A 17440-nucleotide genomic window follows, 5' to 3' on the forward strand; every position below is an offset into this window, starting at 1 on the left:
ACCCAGAACCTTTGGATTATAAACCCCTGATTTATCATTTGAGCCATGCTAACATGGAAGAAGCAATCGGGAATGTAATACTTAACTCACCTTTCACAATTTAGATGGAAAGTGAAAAATGCTCTTTGGGAGGTTTGAACCCAGAACCTTTGGATCATAAACCGCTGATTTATCATTTGAGCCATGCTAGCATGGAAGAAACAATCGGGAATGTAATAGTTAACTCACCTTTCATAATTTAGATGGAAAGTGAAAAATGCCCTTTGGGAGCTTTGATCCCAGAACCTTTGGATTAAAAAACCCTGATTTATCATTTGAGCCATGCTAGCATGGAAGAAACAATCGGGAATGTAATAGTTAACTCACCTTTGTTTTTTTTGGTCCCTAGCATTCATCGAGCTCTGGACTTAGTACATTTATTTTTTCACCATTGGGTCACTACCGAAACGAAAGTTGGTCACTACCGAAAAGAAAGTTAAATCCGAAAAAATCACTAAGTGTGGAGGCCAAAATCGTCCCCCCGAAAACCTGTTAGGAGTACGTTTCAGGCAATTTAGAGTTGATTGGTAGTACTTTGTAGTGACACTTTTTTTGGTCCCTAACATTCATCGAGCTCTAGCCTGGCATGGCCAGACTAATATCACTGCGTAGATATTAGTCTGGAATCTCTGTGTGGAACCTGCATTTCCGAGGGTCAAATAAAAAAAATGCCTCTGGTGATAAACCCGCCCCACATTTGCATACTGGGCTCTGATTGGTCCCTCACAACTTCGGAGGGAGAGAAATAAAATCTCTATTGAGAGGGGCCAGACCTAATCTGCCGAGGGCAATTTTGTTTTTGCAATGGCAGATTTGTCTGGAACCAGGCTAATCGAGCTCTGGACTTAGTACATTTATTTTTTCACCATTGGGTCACTACCGAAACGAAAGTTGGTCACTACCGAAACGAAAGTTAAATCCGAAAAAATCACTAAGTGTGGAGGCCAAAATCGTCCCCCCGAAAAACCTGTTAGGAGTACGTTTCAGGCAATTTAGAGTTGATTGGTAGTACTTTGTAGTGACACTTTTTTTGGTCCCTAACATTCATCGAGCTCTGGACTTAGTAAATTTATTTTTTCACCATTGGGTCACTACCGAAACGAAAGTTGGTCACTACCGAAACGAAAACGACATTCATCGAGCTCTGGACTTAGTAAATTTATTTTTTCACCATTGGGTCACTACCGAAACGAAAGTTGGTCACTACCGAAATGAAAGTTAAATCCGAAAAAATCACTAAGTGTGGAAGCCAAAATCGTCCCCCCGAAAACCTGTTAGGAGTATGTTTCAGGCAATTTAGAGTTTATTGGTACAGTAGTACTTTTTTTGGTCCCTAACATTCATCGAGCTCTGGACTTAGTACATTTATTTTTTCACCATTGGGTCACTACCGAAACGAAAGTTGGTCACTACCGAAACGAAAGTTAAATTGGAAAAAAATCACTAAGTGTGGAGGCCAAAATAGTCCCCCCGAAAACCTGTTAGGAGTACGTTTCAGGCAATTTAGAGTTGATTGGTAGTACTTTGTAGTGACACATTTTTTGGTCCCTAACATTCATCGAGCTCTGGACTTAGTAAATTTATTTTTTCACCATTGGGTCACTACCGAAACGAAAGTTGGTCACTACCGAAACGAAAGTTAAATCCGAAAAAATCACTAAGTGTGGAGGCCAAAATCGTCCCCCCGAAAACCTGTTAGGAGTACGTTTCAGGCAATTTAGAGTTGATTGGTAGTACTTTGCAGTGACACTTTTTTTGGTCCCTAACATTCATCGAGCTCTGGACTTAGTAAAACAATACAGTTGTGTTTCTTTACATATTTTAGAAATATACCTTCTTAGTTCTAGTTTTAATTTACACTTGTGTACCTTTTGTTTTGTAGTGATGTCTGAGTGTTTCTTGTTTGCTGCTACCTGTCTTGTCTCACCCTGTCATTTGCAAATGTTGTTCACCTGTGTCTTGTTTAGCCCTAGCCAATCGTGTGTTGATTGTCGGTACATATGCACCTGTGTCTCCAAAGTGTTCCTGTTTGCCCATCACTGCCAGTCTGTTTGTTGTATGTAGTTGGCTGTGAGTATCTTAGTGTTTGATCTAGTCTCCTTGATTCGGTGCATGTAGGCCATCTTCTTGTGCTTTTACAAGTGAAACTTGCAAGTGCCTTCCTAGTCCTTCATCATAACCTTTATTTCAAGACTCATGCTAGCATGGAAGAAATAATCGGGAATGTAATAGTTAACTCACCTTTCACAATTTAGATGGAAAGTGAAAAGTGCTCTTTGGGAGCTTTGAACCCAGAACCTCTGGATATAAACCCCTGATCTAGAAACCCCATTCAAACTTTAAAATGTTCGTCTTAATGTGGACATGTTTGCCTGAAAAGGAATCGTTGAAATGTTTCATAGTTTTAGAATTGTACCCCTTTAAAAGTTCAGAGATTTATAATTTAGGCCAATGGAAGATTTTGGCACCTCAAAAAAGCATTTTTCATACTTTAACCTATAAAATTGATTCACACAAATTCCACCTTACTGTGGACATGCATGCTTGAAACTTTTACTTTGAAATAATGTGTAGTTTTTGGGGTGCGTGCATGTGCATTTTGTCTGATGAATGCGCCTTTGGCTAACATCCTGGAAGGGTGGAGCCAAATGGTTAGCAGAAAGGTTTTTCTTTTTTTTCCCTTCTCCTGAGTCACAGGGTTGCTAGGTTACTGACCCTAGCTAATACAATTGTCCTTCATAATGAGATCCTAGCCTCGCAAAAAAAAGAAAGTCTTTGTGCTCCGATTTCAGCCTGATAAATATCTACAAGCGCACAGCGATCACATTGCCATACAACACTGTCTTACAACAGTGTATTAATTAAATATAAGTTGACCTGGGCCGTAACATGATGGTCCCCTGGGCCGTAGCATGATGGTCCAGCCTAGGCTGTAATGCCAGTCTGACACTGTGTCGCGGGTTCGACTCCCATTCCCGACGACCTTTGCTGCGTGTCACCCCCCATCTCTCTCCCCTTTTCCTGTCAGCCTACTTTCCCTATCCCTCTCTAAATAAAGGCATAAAAAGCCCCCCAAACATCTTTATATATATACATTGTCCCTAGTCTTCATTTTTAGGATAACAAAGTAAAGAAACAAAAGGTGCTTGGGTGGCACAGTAGTAAAATACCTGTGCCCACCAACTGTTTTGTCGAGCGTATACAAACACAATTGGCCCATGTTCCGACGGGGAAGGTGATATTTGTCACTGTCCAGGTCAGCAACTGACAGCAGGGAGTATTGGGCAGGTGGAGTAGGACGAAGGCACTACAGTGGAGACAACACACAGAAGTGTATGGGGAGGAATTAATTGGCTAAATTAGGCAGAAAAGGTTAAAATAATAATAAAAGTATACTCTGAATTTTAAAAAAGGACAAGAAACAAGGTGGGAGAATGTGGTTATTTAGAGTTTTATTGTGATTTTACAGTACAAAGGTTCAGACAGGTACATATAGTAGTGTAGTGGTAGTAGTAGCTCACGTTAGCACACGTTTCATGCAAACGGCCAAACAGCACGGCGTCAGAGTATAAATTAGGCTTAACTGGTACATCAGTGACCACAAATACTTATGTACACACACACACACGCGTATACTGTACGCATACACTCACCACGTCCAGACACAATGACCACTATACCTCTGTCTCTCTCTTTGTCCATCTCTCTCACTAACACACACACACACACACACACACACACACACACACACACACACACACACACACACACACACACACACACACACACACACACACACACACACACACACACACACACACACACACACACACACACACACACACACAATTATGCTTTCAAACACTGTCTAAATGGATCTGTCACAACCCATCATGTGGAGTAGTCTGACATTATTGCATTCAGTTGGCCTGATTTGTTTTGCAGAATTCAGATTATAAACAAATCTAATCGCATTTGAGTGTAGATTGAACGTTTCAACATTAGCAGACGGAAAGCTGCATAAATACTTCTGGAATATACAGCAGACTCTTATTGTATGTTAAGTGTACTCATATTTGCTAAACTACAGCAAGGATGCATTAGATCAGCAGAAATGAGGACCTTGAGAGAGCCTTGTCACTGGAGTGGTCAGTAAAACCTTCTGAGTTAATCTATCCATTTGTAACTCTGAGAGCGTGCAAATGTAACCAAACGGTCCATTTGGTTACATTTGTACACTCTCAGAGTTAAAGGAGCAATAGACAACATTCGGCCACTGAATGTTGCACTTTTGCGACACCTCTTTTGCATAAAGTTAGCTAATTCCCTGTCCGTCTATAAGGCAGCAATCTTGTATTTTGCAACACTGTAACGCAACGTCCTCCTTTCAACAATACATTTGGGGTAAAAAGTACCGTACCCACATGCACACAGCTTACAGAGGTAAACAAAACATTAATTTACAATTTACATTAATGTCAAAATTATTAACATGATTATTTCATGGGGGGACAATACTTTAATTCCGCACCTTTTCAAAAGTTCTGTGGATATATTATTTTCTTTTTTATTATTGTTTTCGTAAAAATGTAATCAATTTAAATGAACACTGAGGATTTTACTGTGTGATCACACATGCCCCGTTTACATTAACAGGCTCATGCAGTGCTCTCCACAGATACAGCAATTTTGTGTTTTTGTTTAGTATTTTTTTAGTTTTTTAAACACACCTCACTCTTGGAAAAAAACAAGCATCTCACATTATGTAACACCGCACACGAGTTTGCCGTGGCACCCCGTGAAAACACACAAGTCACTCTTGTATTTACAGTTGAGGCCCGTACGTACGAAGTCCGCGAGGGTGAGGTGACAGTGCAAAGGGTTCGCCCTGATGAGCCGTTTATAAGAATGCGCTGGGGTTGGCCCGGGGGTCCTTCTGATTCCTGTACCGGTATGTGAACCACACTCCCAGGATCTGAAACGATGAGGGCATACAAACATGAAGATGGCAGCAAGGTGAATGCTTTTCATGTAAAACATTGTTCTACAGATGCAATCCGGTGAGAAACAGCCTTTTGCACACCTACAAAGCGACATGTGTGTGTAAGAGAGGACCAAACTAGGGCCAAAAACATAGCAGAAGAAAATCCTGCACACTGTCTTCATGATGCAAAACAAGTCTTTATTGGGAAAATACAACGTTTCGGTCCTGAGACCTTCATCACATATCTCAGGAACGAAACGTTTATACATACATACACAATCATACTGTATATCTCTGCTGTCGGGCAGAAACCAGCTAACTCCAAAATGTTTTTTTCAGGAAATGAAGACAATCTTATATTTTTAAAACAAAGCAATATTGCCTCATCAAAGTTGGTATTGTGACTTTATATTGTCAGATACTTGCATGTGTCATTATATTCACCACTTTACCCAAATCCAGCTCAAGTGGAGTTAGGAGGTTTTGTCCATCATTGATAAGAACTACAAGCTCCAACATTGCATCACAACGCGTGAATTGTTGATGCTTCAACTGATGTTGCATGACACTGCTTATATAGGCCTGCAATAATAAGCAGGACTTTAAATATTACAATAACTCCTGCAAAGAGGGGTTCACAGAGTTGCAGTTTCAGTAGAGAAATGCTATATGAACTCATTTCTTGACACATTGCTCTCCTCAGAAAACACTACATAGATTTTAGAAATAGAATTAAGCGTTTTCATAACGTTAGCGTCAGTGCTAAGTTTGATAAACAGGTACACTGCATAGTTACTTTTAACAGACTACGGGGGGAAACCCTGCAGCAGCTCTGTGTGCCACGCAGGGGAGAGGGGTGGAGTTGGAGCTGGTTTGGTCGACAGTTTGAGGACCCAATGGAGTTAGGAGGTTTTGTCAGTACTTCTTAATACTTTTCATCGGTTCAATATTTTTTTAACCTACACATAGACGTAAAGGGTGTGCAATAGCGTTGATTTATGAAAAATATTACCTGGTTTCTGCCCAACAGCGACTATATATATATATATATATATATATATATATATATATATATATATATATATATATATATATATATATATATATATATACACACACACACACACACACACACACACACACACACACACACACACACACACACACACACACACACACACACACACACACACACACACACACACACACTGTATATAATAATATATGATGAGACTATATATATATATGTCTATAGAGTACATTCAATTCACACCACTGTTTAGACTCACCTCTGTGAAGCTGAAGAACAGTCCGATCCCGCCCACAATGCGGAGCACCTCCCCAGCGTGGAGCTGGATCGGATCAGCACACGGTGAACAGGAATGGTTGGGGAAGCAGGCCTGCAAAGGGACACAGAGAAGTATTGACACATGGAACACATCATGCAGACCATTGTTTCTCAAACATTTTCATGTCAAGGACCCCCCAAATGAATGTGTTTGGCTCTGGACGCCAAGCTGAAAATATTTTTCATACAGGATTAAATTATTTAATGTGATAATATGTGTAATATTAAGGAAGTTTTTCTACTATCGATTAGTTACAAATCTTCATAGAGGGCAGACACAAATTTCACTTCTGGCAACAATTGATGTTGACAATGGTCAAATACATCTGTTAAATCAAATTGACTGCATGCATATTCATTTGTTGCCTTTCCCTTTTTTCCTTATTATTTTATTCACTGTTTTGTGCTTTAGTTTATTTCATTGTCACTTGAATGAAAAGTGACATCTCCCTGTCTTTTGGTCCGATTTGATTTAGGGGCAATCTTATTATAAGCGTGTTGAATCTCTCGCACATATTGTTTCACTTGTTATTTTCCTACTTAACGTGATACACAAAACAAAATAAATAAATAAAGATATAATACTTTTGTTGATACATGTTGCCAAATGTTTTTCGATTGCTAGTCTCTCAGGCCAGACTGTTGGCTTATACAATTTTCTCAGTCACTTAAATTGATACAGGAGTAAAGGGGAGTCGTGCAAAATTGTCCTAATGAAAATCAAATTAGTCGAAGCCTAATTTAGTAGTTTGCTGCTTAGCAGAAATGAAAATGCAAAAAGATATTTCAAAGATATAACGGAAATGGCGACCAGATGACAGCTTCCGTTATCGGCGTTCAGGAGGCGTAGTTACAGACTCTATGCAGCATTCAGAGATGGCCTGAGAGCCTATGCGATTGCTAACGTACAGCATCACAGGTCCCATTGAGGTCAACTTGTTTAAAGCCACAGCAGTTTAGGCTCTTCTCCACATCGCTCTGTGTGGACTTAGAGTTGTTCCAGCCAACCTCCAATAGCTCCTCCTGCAAGACAAAGATACAGAAACAAAATTAAAACTAGCAAATCATTGCTGTCGGGTAGAAACCTTCTATATCCATATTTCAACGTTTTATGTTTCTTCGTAAATCAATGACCTACTTTGTCCTACCACAGTATTACGCAAAAGTAGCAAAAATAGCTGATCGACTACTTTTGCTACTTTTGAAAATGTAATTTAAGTGAAAGTGAAAGTTGGTTTTATGAATATTGAACCAATGAAATATATTAACAAAAGCTTGTTGACTAAATTGGATCCACTGGAACAATTTTCTATTTCCTAAAAAGTAACAATTTTGGACATACAAGGTTTCTGCCCTGGACAGCGACAAAATCTTTGTACAGGTCTGTAACAACGAGAGTTACACAGCTTCCAAAAGTGCTCTCTCCCATATGGCCTCTCTAATCAATTCATCTACGGCCGCCCCTTGATTACAGACACCACAAAACCACCAGGCAAATGCACTCTGTGTAACAGAAAGCTGATCTTCAATATGCCATTAGCCCAGTCATTAGCGGTAGTGCTAATCGACCAACATAATCCAAGCAATTCAATTTTGACAGCAATCAACTCGTCCAATTCATTACAGGCTAATGTATTATTCATGCTGATGGTCTGTCATCTCACAGTAAAAAGGGTTCCTTTGTGTCGCTAAAGTGGGAGGGGTGCTAAAGCAGTGTTTCCTAAACCTTTTAGCTCGAGACGCAAAAGAGAAATCTGGTGTTTTGCTGGGACCCAAACTTCCCAAAAAAAAGATAAATTAACCACTTAAGCCCTATCTAACAGCGGAAATACCCGATCTACAAGCTCACATCTCGTGGCAATGCAACGTGTTGTGAGCCTGTAGATCACCAGGCTCAAATGCCATGTGTTCACTATTTCGTTCGTTTTTTTTTTCTTTTGAAAACAATTCAAACATTTAATGTTAGAATAGATTTTTCTAAAAATGTGAAACACTGTGCTAAAGAACAATGGCAAAATGCAAAAAGACCAAATCTATCCAAGAACAAACGCCCAGGGTTTGGACTAATTTGTGGAAAGAAGAGAAAAGATCATCACAAGTACCTCTTCCTGTGAGGAAGTCAAATACATCACTTCCTGACCATTATCAAATAAAGCCTTTGTTTCCATCTGTGTTTACAAGGGCGCTCCAGCTACTCTTTCCATTAATCAGTTCATAACTAGATGTTTTTCTTGGATTGGTTTTCTTGTTGGAAGGGGGTCTCCAATAAAGTAAATGGTTCACTAAGCCTGATACTTTGGTGTCCCATGCAGAAAATAGAACTGCAATTTTCAGTGTGGGACAACGTTGTGCGATGGAATATAAATTGCATTAGGGAAGTTGGGGACTTGTGCCCTATACGATAATAACTAATACTAATACTAATACTAATAATAATAATAATAATAATAATAATACCTGCTGTTCTTTGTTGATTGCCAAACAGGCGAGGGAGAGGGAGAACTGCACAAAGAATATCATGAACAGAATGATCATGTACTGAGCTTCATGGTCAAGGAACAACAGCAATTCAAACACAGACGGACATAACATCATTAAACACTGACTCACTCAAAAAGAGTAAGACTTGACTTACGAGCATGAATGCATATTGGTCCTACGATTGGAAACTGCTGCAGACAGCAGACTACAAAGTGAAATATGATGCTGGTCTTGCATATCACATTCCACATGCATGCATGAATGGAAACTCAACATGGAGTTTCCACCTCTGAAAACAAAGGAATAAAACAAGTGCTTATTTACGAGAGCAGCCCCCCCCCCCCTGTATTCTCTGTCACATGAACTTGCGTTACAACACATTTTTGTAACACTCATCGGGTATGTACTGTAAGCCTACTGACTTCATGGGAGGGAAGCCGGGTGGGGAGGATGGTGTTTGTCACTGCAGTAGTCCTACGGGCTGGGACGGAACATGTCAGCAGAGAGTGCTGAATGGAGGAGTAGGGCGGAGGCTCTACCTCTTCCCGATGGGGGCTCCTCACTGTCAGGTGAGGCAGTAGGATATAACAGCAGTGACAACAGTGACACAGAAATGTGTGTCGGGGGAATTAATTGGCATAACGACGAAATTGGGGAGAAATAGAAAAGAGGTCCTATTTAAAGGAAGAAAAAAAAGGTTCTGGATTGTAGCTTTAATTCATAAAAGTCAATATCATCAGGTTTATCTGCCTACTTTAGAGAGTTAAGCCTAGTTTATACCGTGGAAGACAAGCTGCTCATGGCTCATACTGTAGCTCCAGGCAGTTATACTCAATACAATGGCTCACTGACAGGCGTCCTGTATCCATGGCAATGGTGAATGTCAGGAGGTATGACGCTCACAGCCTGAGAGACGTTCCAAATGACGCCAATGAGCCAAAAACTCTGGCTCACAGGGGTTGACGTACATAGTGTAAATTGAAGGCTTTATTTAACCTTTTATAAGATGTTATAGACCAGCGATTCCCAACCTGTGGGCCGGGGTCCCATTGGTGGGCTATAAGGATAATTGCAAATGGCCTCCAAATAATGTAATAATATTAAAGAAGATTTTAATATTTTTTTTTTCTTCTTTAAAACCTTGAAAGATTAGTTTTCATTGTGATACCGATAAAAAGGAACTATCTATGTTAGTTCCACTTAGTTCCACTGATCCAAGCTGGAACACAACCGATTGAATTAAAATAAATCAAAATAAATCAAAATAAACATGCTCTGACAATGCACGCGGGCGGCCCACCCATCTATCTTGATATGTCTTGAGAGATTATAACATAAGCAAGCGTTGCACAGAAGCAGCTGTAAGTTCTATACTTCCATTACCACCACCTCAGGTTATCTTGAGCCTATAAATCCTTTGTGTTAATTTAACTGCCAAGAGCACAGGTCTATTTGGTCCCATTTGTCATCACCATGTCGGCTTGTGATGGACATTTCCACCAAAATGTTACTTTTGCCACAGACTTACAAAATTAGCAGTCAATAATATTACTAGAAATACATAGACCTAGGCCTAAATGCATACTAAATCAGTGTCCCACCTACGTATTCTGAAGAAAACCTGGATACTGGAAAGTCAGCCACTGTATACTGCCTGTATACAGGCATCAATACATCTAATCCGTGTTCGAAATTGTAATAACTGGGTCTTATCAGTGCAGTCACTGATTTAATCACACACAAAATATATTTTCTTGTTGAATCAAAACAATTGCCACAGCCACATAGTCTATATATGTACAGACATGTTGATGACCCATGCATGGGTTTTAAATTAACACAAACTTTTACTGTGCAGTTGGCCAGATATCTACAGTGCAAGGGCTTTCACATGTCTCCCAGCAACCACAAGACGTGTTGGATTTGTTCATAGCAGACTTTCTGTACTTAAAGGATACAAAGAACAGGAGGACCTGGTGATGTTTCATGGCTCCAATGAGCCCAGCCAGCGCTATGAAGAACAGGAAGACCCCCACTGCGACCACACCCCCCACCACCTGGAAACTAGACACCAAGCCGAACCATTTCCCCCATGCAGCGATGCCAATCATCAACAGGCTCACCATCTGTAACACACACAGAGAGAGAGAGAGAGAGAGAGAGAGAAAGAAAGAGAGAATGTTTCATGGCTCCAATGAGCCCAGCCAGCGCTATGAAGAACAGGAAGACCCCCACTGCGACCACACCCCCCACCACCTGGAAACTAGACACCAAGCCGAACCATTTCCCCCATGCAGCGATGCCAATCATCAACAGGCTCACCATCTGTAACACACACAGAGAGAGAGAGAGAGAGAGAGAGAGAAAGAAAGAGAGAGAGAGAAGGGGGGGGGGGGGTTCGGGTAAGGACAGTTATTCTGGGTAACAGACAATCTGAGCAGGTGTGCTTTGTCATCTGGTGTGTGCACTGTGTAACATGATGGCCATAGCAGTTTGTAATCATATTTTCAAATGAAAACCATGGTTTGAAACATCAATGACAACTAGCCCATTTTGTCTTTCCTGACAAATGTAACGACTGTATCAGAATTTTTTAATTGAAATAACAATAAGCTAAACTAGCTGTTGGGTGTCTTTGCTGACAATTCCAAATGCAAGTATGTTGAATGTGTGTCATAATACATACAGTTGTAAAAACACTAGTATTTTCCTTACTACCAGTATCTCTGCCCCAAGGACAGGAGGGCCCAGGCTGTGGCACAGGTAAATAAAATGGGTACAAGGAGCAGTGTTCTGTCCGACCTCACCTCATCGTTATCTCAAAGTAAAGCTGTCTCAGTGAAACACAGCTCAGCTGTGTGTGGACGTTGGTCACCGCGTTGAGATAGGAGGCCCAGTCAGTCATAAAACACACTGTGACTCAAGAGAACTCAAGCTAGAATATTACACCCCGGAGGACTGAAATATGGTGCCTTCAGCCGTTTCACACATTAGCACTTGAACCCTACAGCAGTGGTTTTCAAACTTTTTCATTGTCAAGGACACCCATATCTAAATGTATGTGACTGCGGACCCCTGGACTGGTCCCCACTTTGAGAACCACTGCCTTATAGCATCCCCATTCTGGGAGGAAAACGATTGGCGAAAATAGCTGATCTAAGCTCACAATTGCGTTGCAACGCGATGCGTTGTGAGCTTGTAGATCGACTATTTTCAGCAAAGATATTTAGTGTAGAGGGATAAAAAAGGAATGGGCCCAGCATGGGGGACCCCGGTCAACGAAGGAAGTGATTAGTGACCCATTAAAAAATGGAGCAGTATAGCAGATCTGAACATGATATCATCTATTCTAGATTAGTGATTCTCAACCTTTTTCATTTCAAGAACCCCCATGTTTGATGTGCTTTAGGCCATAGACCCCCATTTGATATACTCGTCTTATCTCTGGGACCCCAATCTAATCTATTTGTACACTATCAGACCCATAAGGGTAATTCCAGGTATTATTATTATTATAATTATAATTATTTAGTTCCCAACTATCAAACAAGCTGGGGGGACGCCTGGAACCCAAGGATCGCTGGGGGTACCCGGACCCCATGTTGAGAACCATTGCTCAGATGACAGCCCTGAAGTAGGTCACCAAATGGCATGCGCCCTAATGTCAGCAAATCTGCATTTTCTTATCTTTCATATTAGCCTATTATTACACAGTTATATAAGCCTTGTTATTTTAAGGTGATAGGAGGAACATTGTCCAATAAGCTACACACTCTGTTTGATTGTCTTCAGAAACCACTATGATAATAATAATGTGATCATAAATCATATGCAAAGCTGACACAAACAGGATGGTGTTCTGCGTTCCAAAGGAAGGAAATGGAAATGCAAATTTTTGCAAGCCAGAGAAGCAGCTCATTTCAACGAACGTTTAACCACAGAGGAAATAAACGGGGTTGCATTTGTGTTCGTAACCTACATTTTATTTATCGCAGGAGGACATGCGATCGCATCCCTTCTGACACGGAATCTTTCTGAATAATTGATAAATGCCTGACCTGCATTGTGCCGTATTTACAACAACATACTATTTCCTATAACATAAGACACTCTCACGCGATCGTATTAATAAACAGTCCACCCATGTGCCCTATAATAGAGCCACAAGACACCATATGGTATTTAGTTAGCTCTGGTCCATAGCGTTAGAAGGAGTTCTCCTTAACGCGATGTTACTTTCGAGCCGTTGACCGATCACCCCCGGTAGCGCAGGCTGCGCAGCCTCTCGTCTGTGGTAAAAAAAAAAAAAAACACTTTCGCTACTCACCAAAACAAAGACGGTTTTAAGATGTTGAAAGCCTACTTTCCTTAGTGGGGATACTCTAATTCCCCCACCTCACGTCTAAAATACACTATTTGACCAAAATGTAAAACAATCCACCTGATGGGGAAAGAAAATGATTTACTCCACTGCGCCCCCTACAGATCTTGTCGATAGAAAAATTCCATTGACCAAATCTGTAGGGGGCGCAGAGGAATAACATTTTTTCCCCCAATCCGGTGGAATATTTTCTTTTCTGTCCAAAAGGTGTATTTTAGACGTTAGGTTGGGGGTTCCGAGTGTTCCCACTAAGGAGAGTAGGCTTTCAACATCTTAAAACTGTCTTTGTCTTGGTGAGTAGCGAAAGTGTATTTTTTGTATTTTACAAGAGACGAGAGGCTGCGCTACCGGGCATGCCGGGCAACGGCTGAAAAGTAACAAAGCGTTAAGGAGAACTCCTAACGCTATGGACCAGAGCTAGTATTAGTATGAATAGGCTACTCACAACATAGAGGATGTTGAGCGCACACAGGCAGTGCTTGGAGCAGGTGAAACCGGCGCAGCCCATCTTGTCAAAATTCAGACAAATCCAGACGATTTATGAATGCCGCAAGGAGATTTAGCTATACTTATTTCTTATGGAACCGGATAGATCATAAAATAACAAAATATATTCTATTCCTGGAGCAATAATTACGGGTTTTCTATAGGAATGGAAATGGAGAGTCGCCCAATAGCAGGTTGGAGTGGGACGGGCGACGTACTGTGCATGTGACTCGGATGAGGGACGAAGTCTAGACCGCTGATTGGCTAATGAAGCCTAAATGTTATATACTCCTACTGCTGCTAAGTAGCCTACCGAGGTTCTCAAACGTTTTCATGTCAAGGACCCCCACATTGATATGTATGTGTATGTGGACCTCATCTGAAAATATTTTGTGCCAGGGCCCCATACAAGATTTGTGTTGTTAAAATGTTTTTTTTTTTTTTTTTTTTTTCAAAATGTCCCATTTTCTTTCCAAGATTGTTTTGAAAATAGCAGATCTACAAGCTCTGATCAGCTATTTATATATTAGCTTTAAAGTGGTTAATCAGATTTTGATGCTATATTAACACATTTTGCTGGGGACCGCCCTGGTACACTCTCATGGACCCCTGGCCTACTTTGAGAAAACCCCTGGCTTAGTACAATGGTGTCACTTGTCAAATTAAGCTTAATTAAAAAGAACAGTTTGGTAGGCCTAAGCATTTCATTGTATTTATTTGCTTAACTTTTGGCTATAATAGTAGGCTACTAAAAACACCTCAAAACAAGATCTTTGTGACTCATAGGTTAATACAACTTAATATTTAAATTAACAAGTTACTCTCTCCTAAAATGAACACATGAACTTGAAACATTAATTGCCCTCATTACCCCATTGAAATATCCTAGGATAGCCTGATGCAGAGAAAGAACACAAAAAAACAGTAGACTGTTTACTTGGAATTATGATGCCCCAGTATATTAATAATAGTGGTTGTTCATAACTGAACTGAGTGATTTGAGGTTTGAACTCCTGGTTTAAAAAGCTGGAGATGTTAGGTGATGGTCAAATGGGTTGCATGTGATTCCTTTCTCATGTTACTCATTTATGATTCAACACCCTGTTTAGGTTTAAGAGAACACAATCCTTTCTGCTGGGCCACTCTCTGACATTGGCCTGACCATAGCACTGTAGACGAGAAAACAACACGGTTCTTTCCACCAAAGACAAAGGCTATTTTTCTACTTAGTATGAAAATCGCACATGAATTCAGCTTTAAAGAGATTATATACCGCATAGGCTTCACACATAACCTCTCAGTAATAAAGAGATTAGTTATACTGTACATTATATCCAAATGTATTCACACATGACCCAAGCATTAAAGAGATTAGTTATATATCCTAATGTCTTCATATACATAACCTATCAGCATTAGAGATTAGTTATATATCCTAATGTCTTCATATACATAACCTATCAGCATTAGATAGGTATCCCGGGAGCAGTATGGATTAGCGCCCCATGCTGCGTCTTCCGTGAGGAAGAAGCCCAACAAACCCGCGGTGAGGCCTTTAGGAGGGCCATTCCATTCCAGCGTACCGCAAGCGGAGCTAATACCATTAGACGGCCCAATCTAGTGGTATCGGCCCAAGGAACCATCACGCCAGAAGGAAATGTTTGGATCGGGATGGTACGGAGGATCTGGTACAGCGCTCAGGTCCTGGACCTGGTGAGACGAAGGAGGAGCCCGGCCAGGAGACAACCCACAGAGCCTAGTCCCTCCACGTGCCAGAGCCTCCCCCGAGTTCAGGCAGAGTAGTTCTGGAGAAGCGGACTGATTGGCCATGTCTTTCCCTATAGGACTGACCGTGGGTGCTACTGGGACGTAAGTCGGGGCTTGATCAACCCTGGCTGGGTCACCTGGGCGAGGGTGTATGTTGTATGTTGCGAGACCCGAAACACCCTATGACCCCAGGCTACAACACTGATGATGCGTCCCAGTTGCATCCATGTGATGTATTTCTTTATTTATATATTAGCAAACAGACCTGAGTTGCACTGTACTTGGTCACTCTTTCCCTTGCCAAAAGTAGCCGATATACAAGTTCACAATGTGACGCGTTGTGAGCTTGTAGATCGGCTATTTTTGGCATGTTCCCCCAAAATGTGGATGCTGGGGTTCAAGTGGTTAAAGAGATTAGGTACAGTATATATCCTAATGTCTCCACACATAATCTCAGCATTAAATGAGATATTAGTTATATACTGTACGTATAAACTCAGCATGCCAGACGCATGCAGAAACTTAAACAAAGTGGACCTTTAGCCTTGGTTAAAGAAACGGTGGTAGGTAAACAATTCAAGTACTTCTGAGGAACAACAGCGCTGCTAAATGTTAGTTTCCCAACTGTGAAAACAATATGAGGCCTTGTTTTATCCTTCAGCCATTGTTCCCTCCCTAAAAGGAAAGGCTGAAGTATAGGCCTAAACTGGTGCATTTGACATTTTACCAGCTCAGTCGGCATTCATTTTTTAATCCCTTAAAAAAAAAAAAAAATCTCTTATTGCCAGGTCATATACTGACCACGCCCCCAAGCGGGGGGTCTGGGGGTTAGCAGTATAATCTGCAGTATAATTGCATTCAATTATAATGTATCACTTAGATGGAGTGTATGTGTACACTGTATGTGGGACTGGAGTTTATCCAGACATAATATACATAAGCGACAGTAAAAGAGTAGTAACATTCCCATTCTCTCAGATAGCGTTTTTTTGGGTGTGTGTGCCAGAGAGAGAGCACTCACACCTTCCAACAAAAAAAACAAATCACTGCAGATTATGAGGTTGACTCTTGCTATACCTGAACAATGTTGATATAGGGACCGCTTGCAAAGCCAGTCAAGATGGCTTGTGTATATAATATATATATACACTGCATATTGTTGCTGTCGGGCAGAAACCTTGTATAGGCCTAAACTGGTGCATTATGACCAGCTCATATGGCATTTATTTTTATAAATGATCACCAACTATTTTCTTATTGCCAGGTCATATACTGACCACACCCCCAAGCGGGGGGTCTGGGGGTCCCCCCCAGAAACATTTTAACAGAGTACATATAATTTCCAGTATTCTGGTCGATTTTTGGAGCACTCACACCTTAAAAAAACACTATCAAATACTGCCATGCTGATTTGCATATCAAAAACCCAAGGAACTACGCAAATGAACATGAATGGCCGTGGCTGCATATCAGTGGGGTATGTGAGGGGAGGTCTTATATAGTTATTATGGGCCTTTGACACATGGGTTGCCAATCCCCCAAAACAGGAGGGGGAGAAAAAAAAAAAAGAGAAATGGAGGAAAAGGAGTCGGCCAATAGAAAAGTCAAATAAAAGGAGTCTCCTGGCGAAAACAGGGTTGGCAGGTATGATTAGTGTACTACTTGAAGGGGGATATGATTTGGAGCAATAGGATCGATTAGTGATGCCATTTCAGTGTAAAGAACAAAGACTTGTTGTGACTGTGCTGACAGTCAGGATGACCATATACTGTACATAAATATGCTGCTGTGCTGCATAGTGTACAAATGCACTCTCAGAGTTATGGGGGCCCTTGAAGTTAAAATGCTTGAGAAGGACTGAATTAGACTTACTGTAGTCATTGCCAGAGCACATTCACAACCCAAGAATGACACAAAACCCAAGAATGAGAAGAAACATTACATTCAGTTTTTT

The 17440-nt window shown here is 40.9% G+C and overlaps 1 protein-coding gene across 1 annotated transcript; it reads right to left on the reverse strand.

Annotated features, from left to right (window-relative positions):
• Nucleotides 1–3494: 3494 nt before the first annotated feature.
• On the reverse strand, nt 3495–13874 carry tspan13b (tetraspanin 13b). Its single transcript, XM_084080756.1, has 6 exons — nt 13679–13874; nt 10811–10978; nt 8829–8909; nt 7281–7394; nt 6313–6423; nt 3495–5014 (listed from the first exon to the last, which is right to left on the reverse strand). The coding sequence occupies exons 1-6, from the start codon at nt 13739–13741 to the stop codon at nt 4940–4942; spliced, it is 612 nt and encodes a 203-aa protein (XP_083936882.1). The 5' UTR covers nt 13742–13874; the 3' UTR covers nt 3495–4939.
• Nucleotides 13875–17440: the final 3566 nt, after the last annotated feature.

Source organism: Gymnoscopelus microlampas, assembly GCF_963454915.1.
Source record: "Gymnoscopelus microlampas genome assembly, chromosome: 15".
Taxonomy (NCBI): Eukaryota; Metazoa; Chordata; class Actinopteri; order Myctophiformes; family Myctophidae; genus Gymnoscopelus; species Gymnoscopelus microlampas.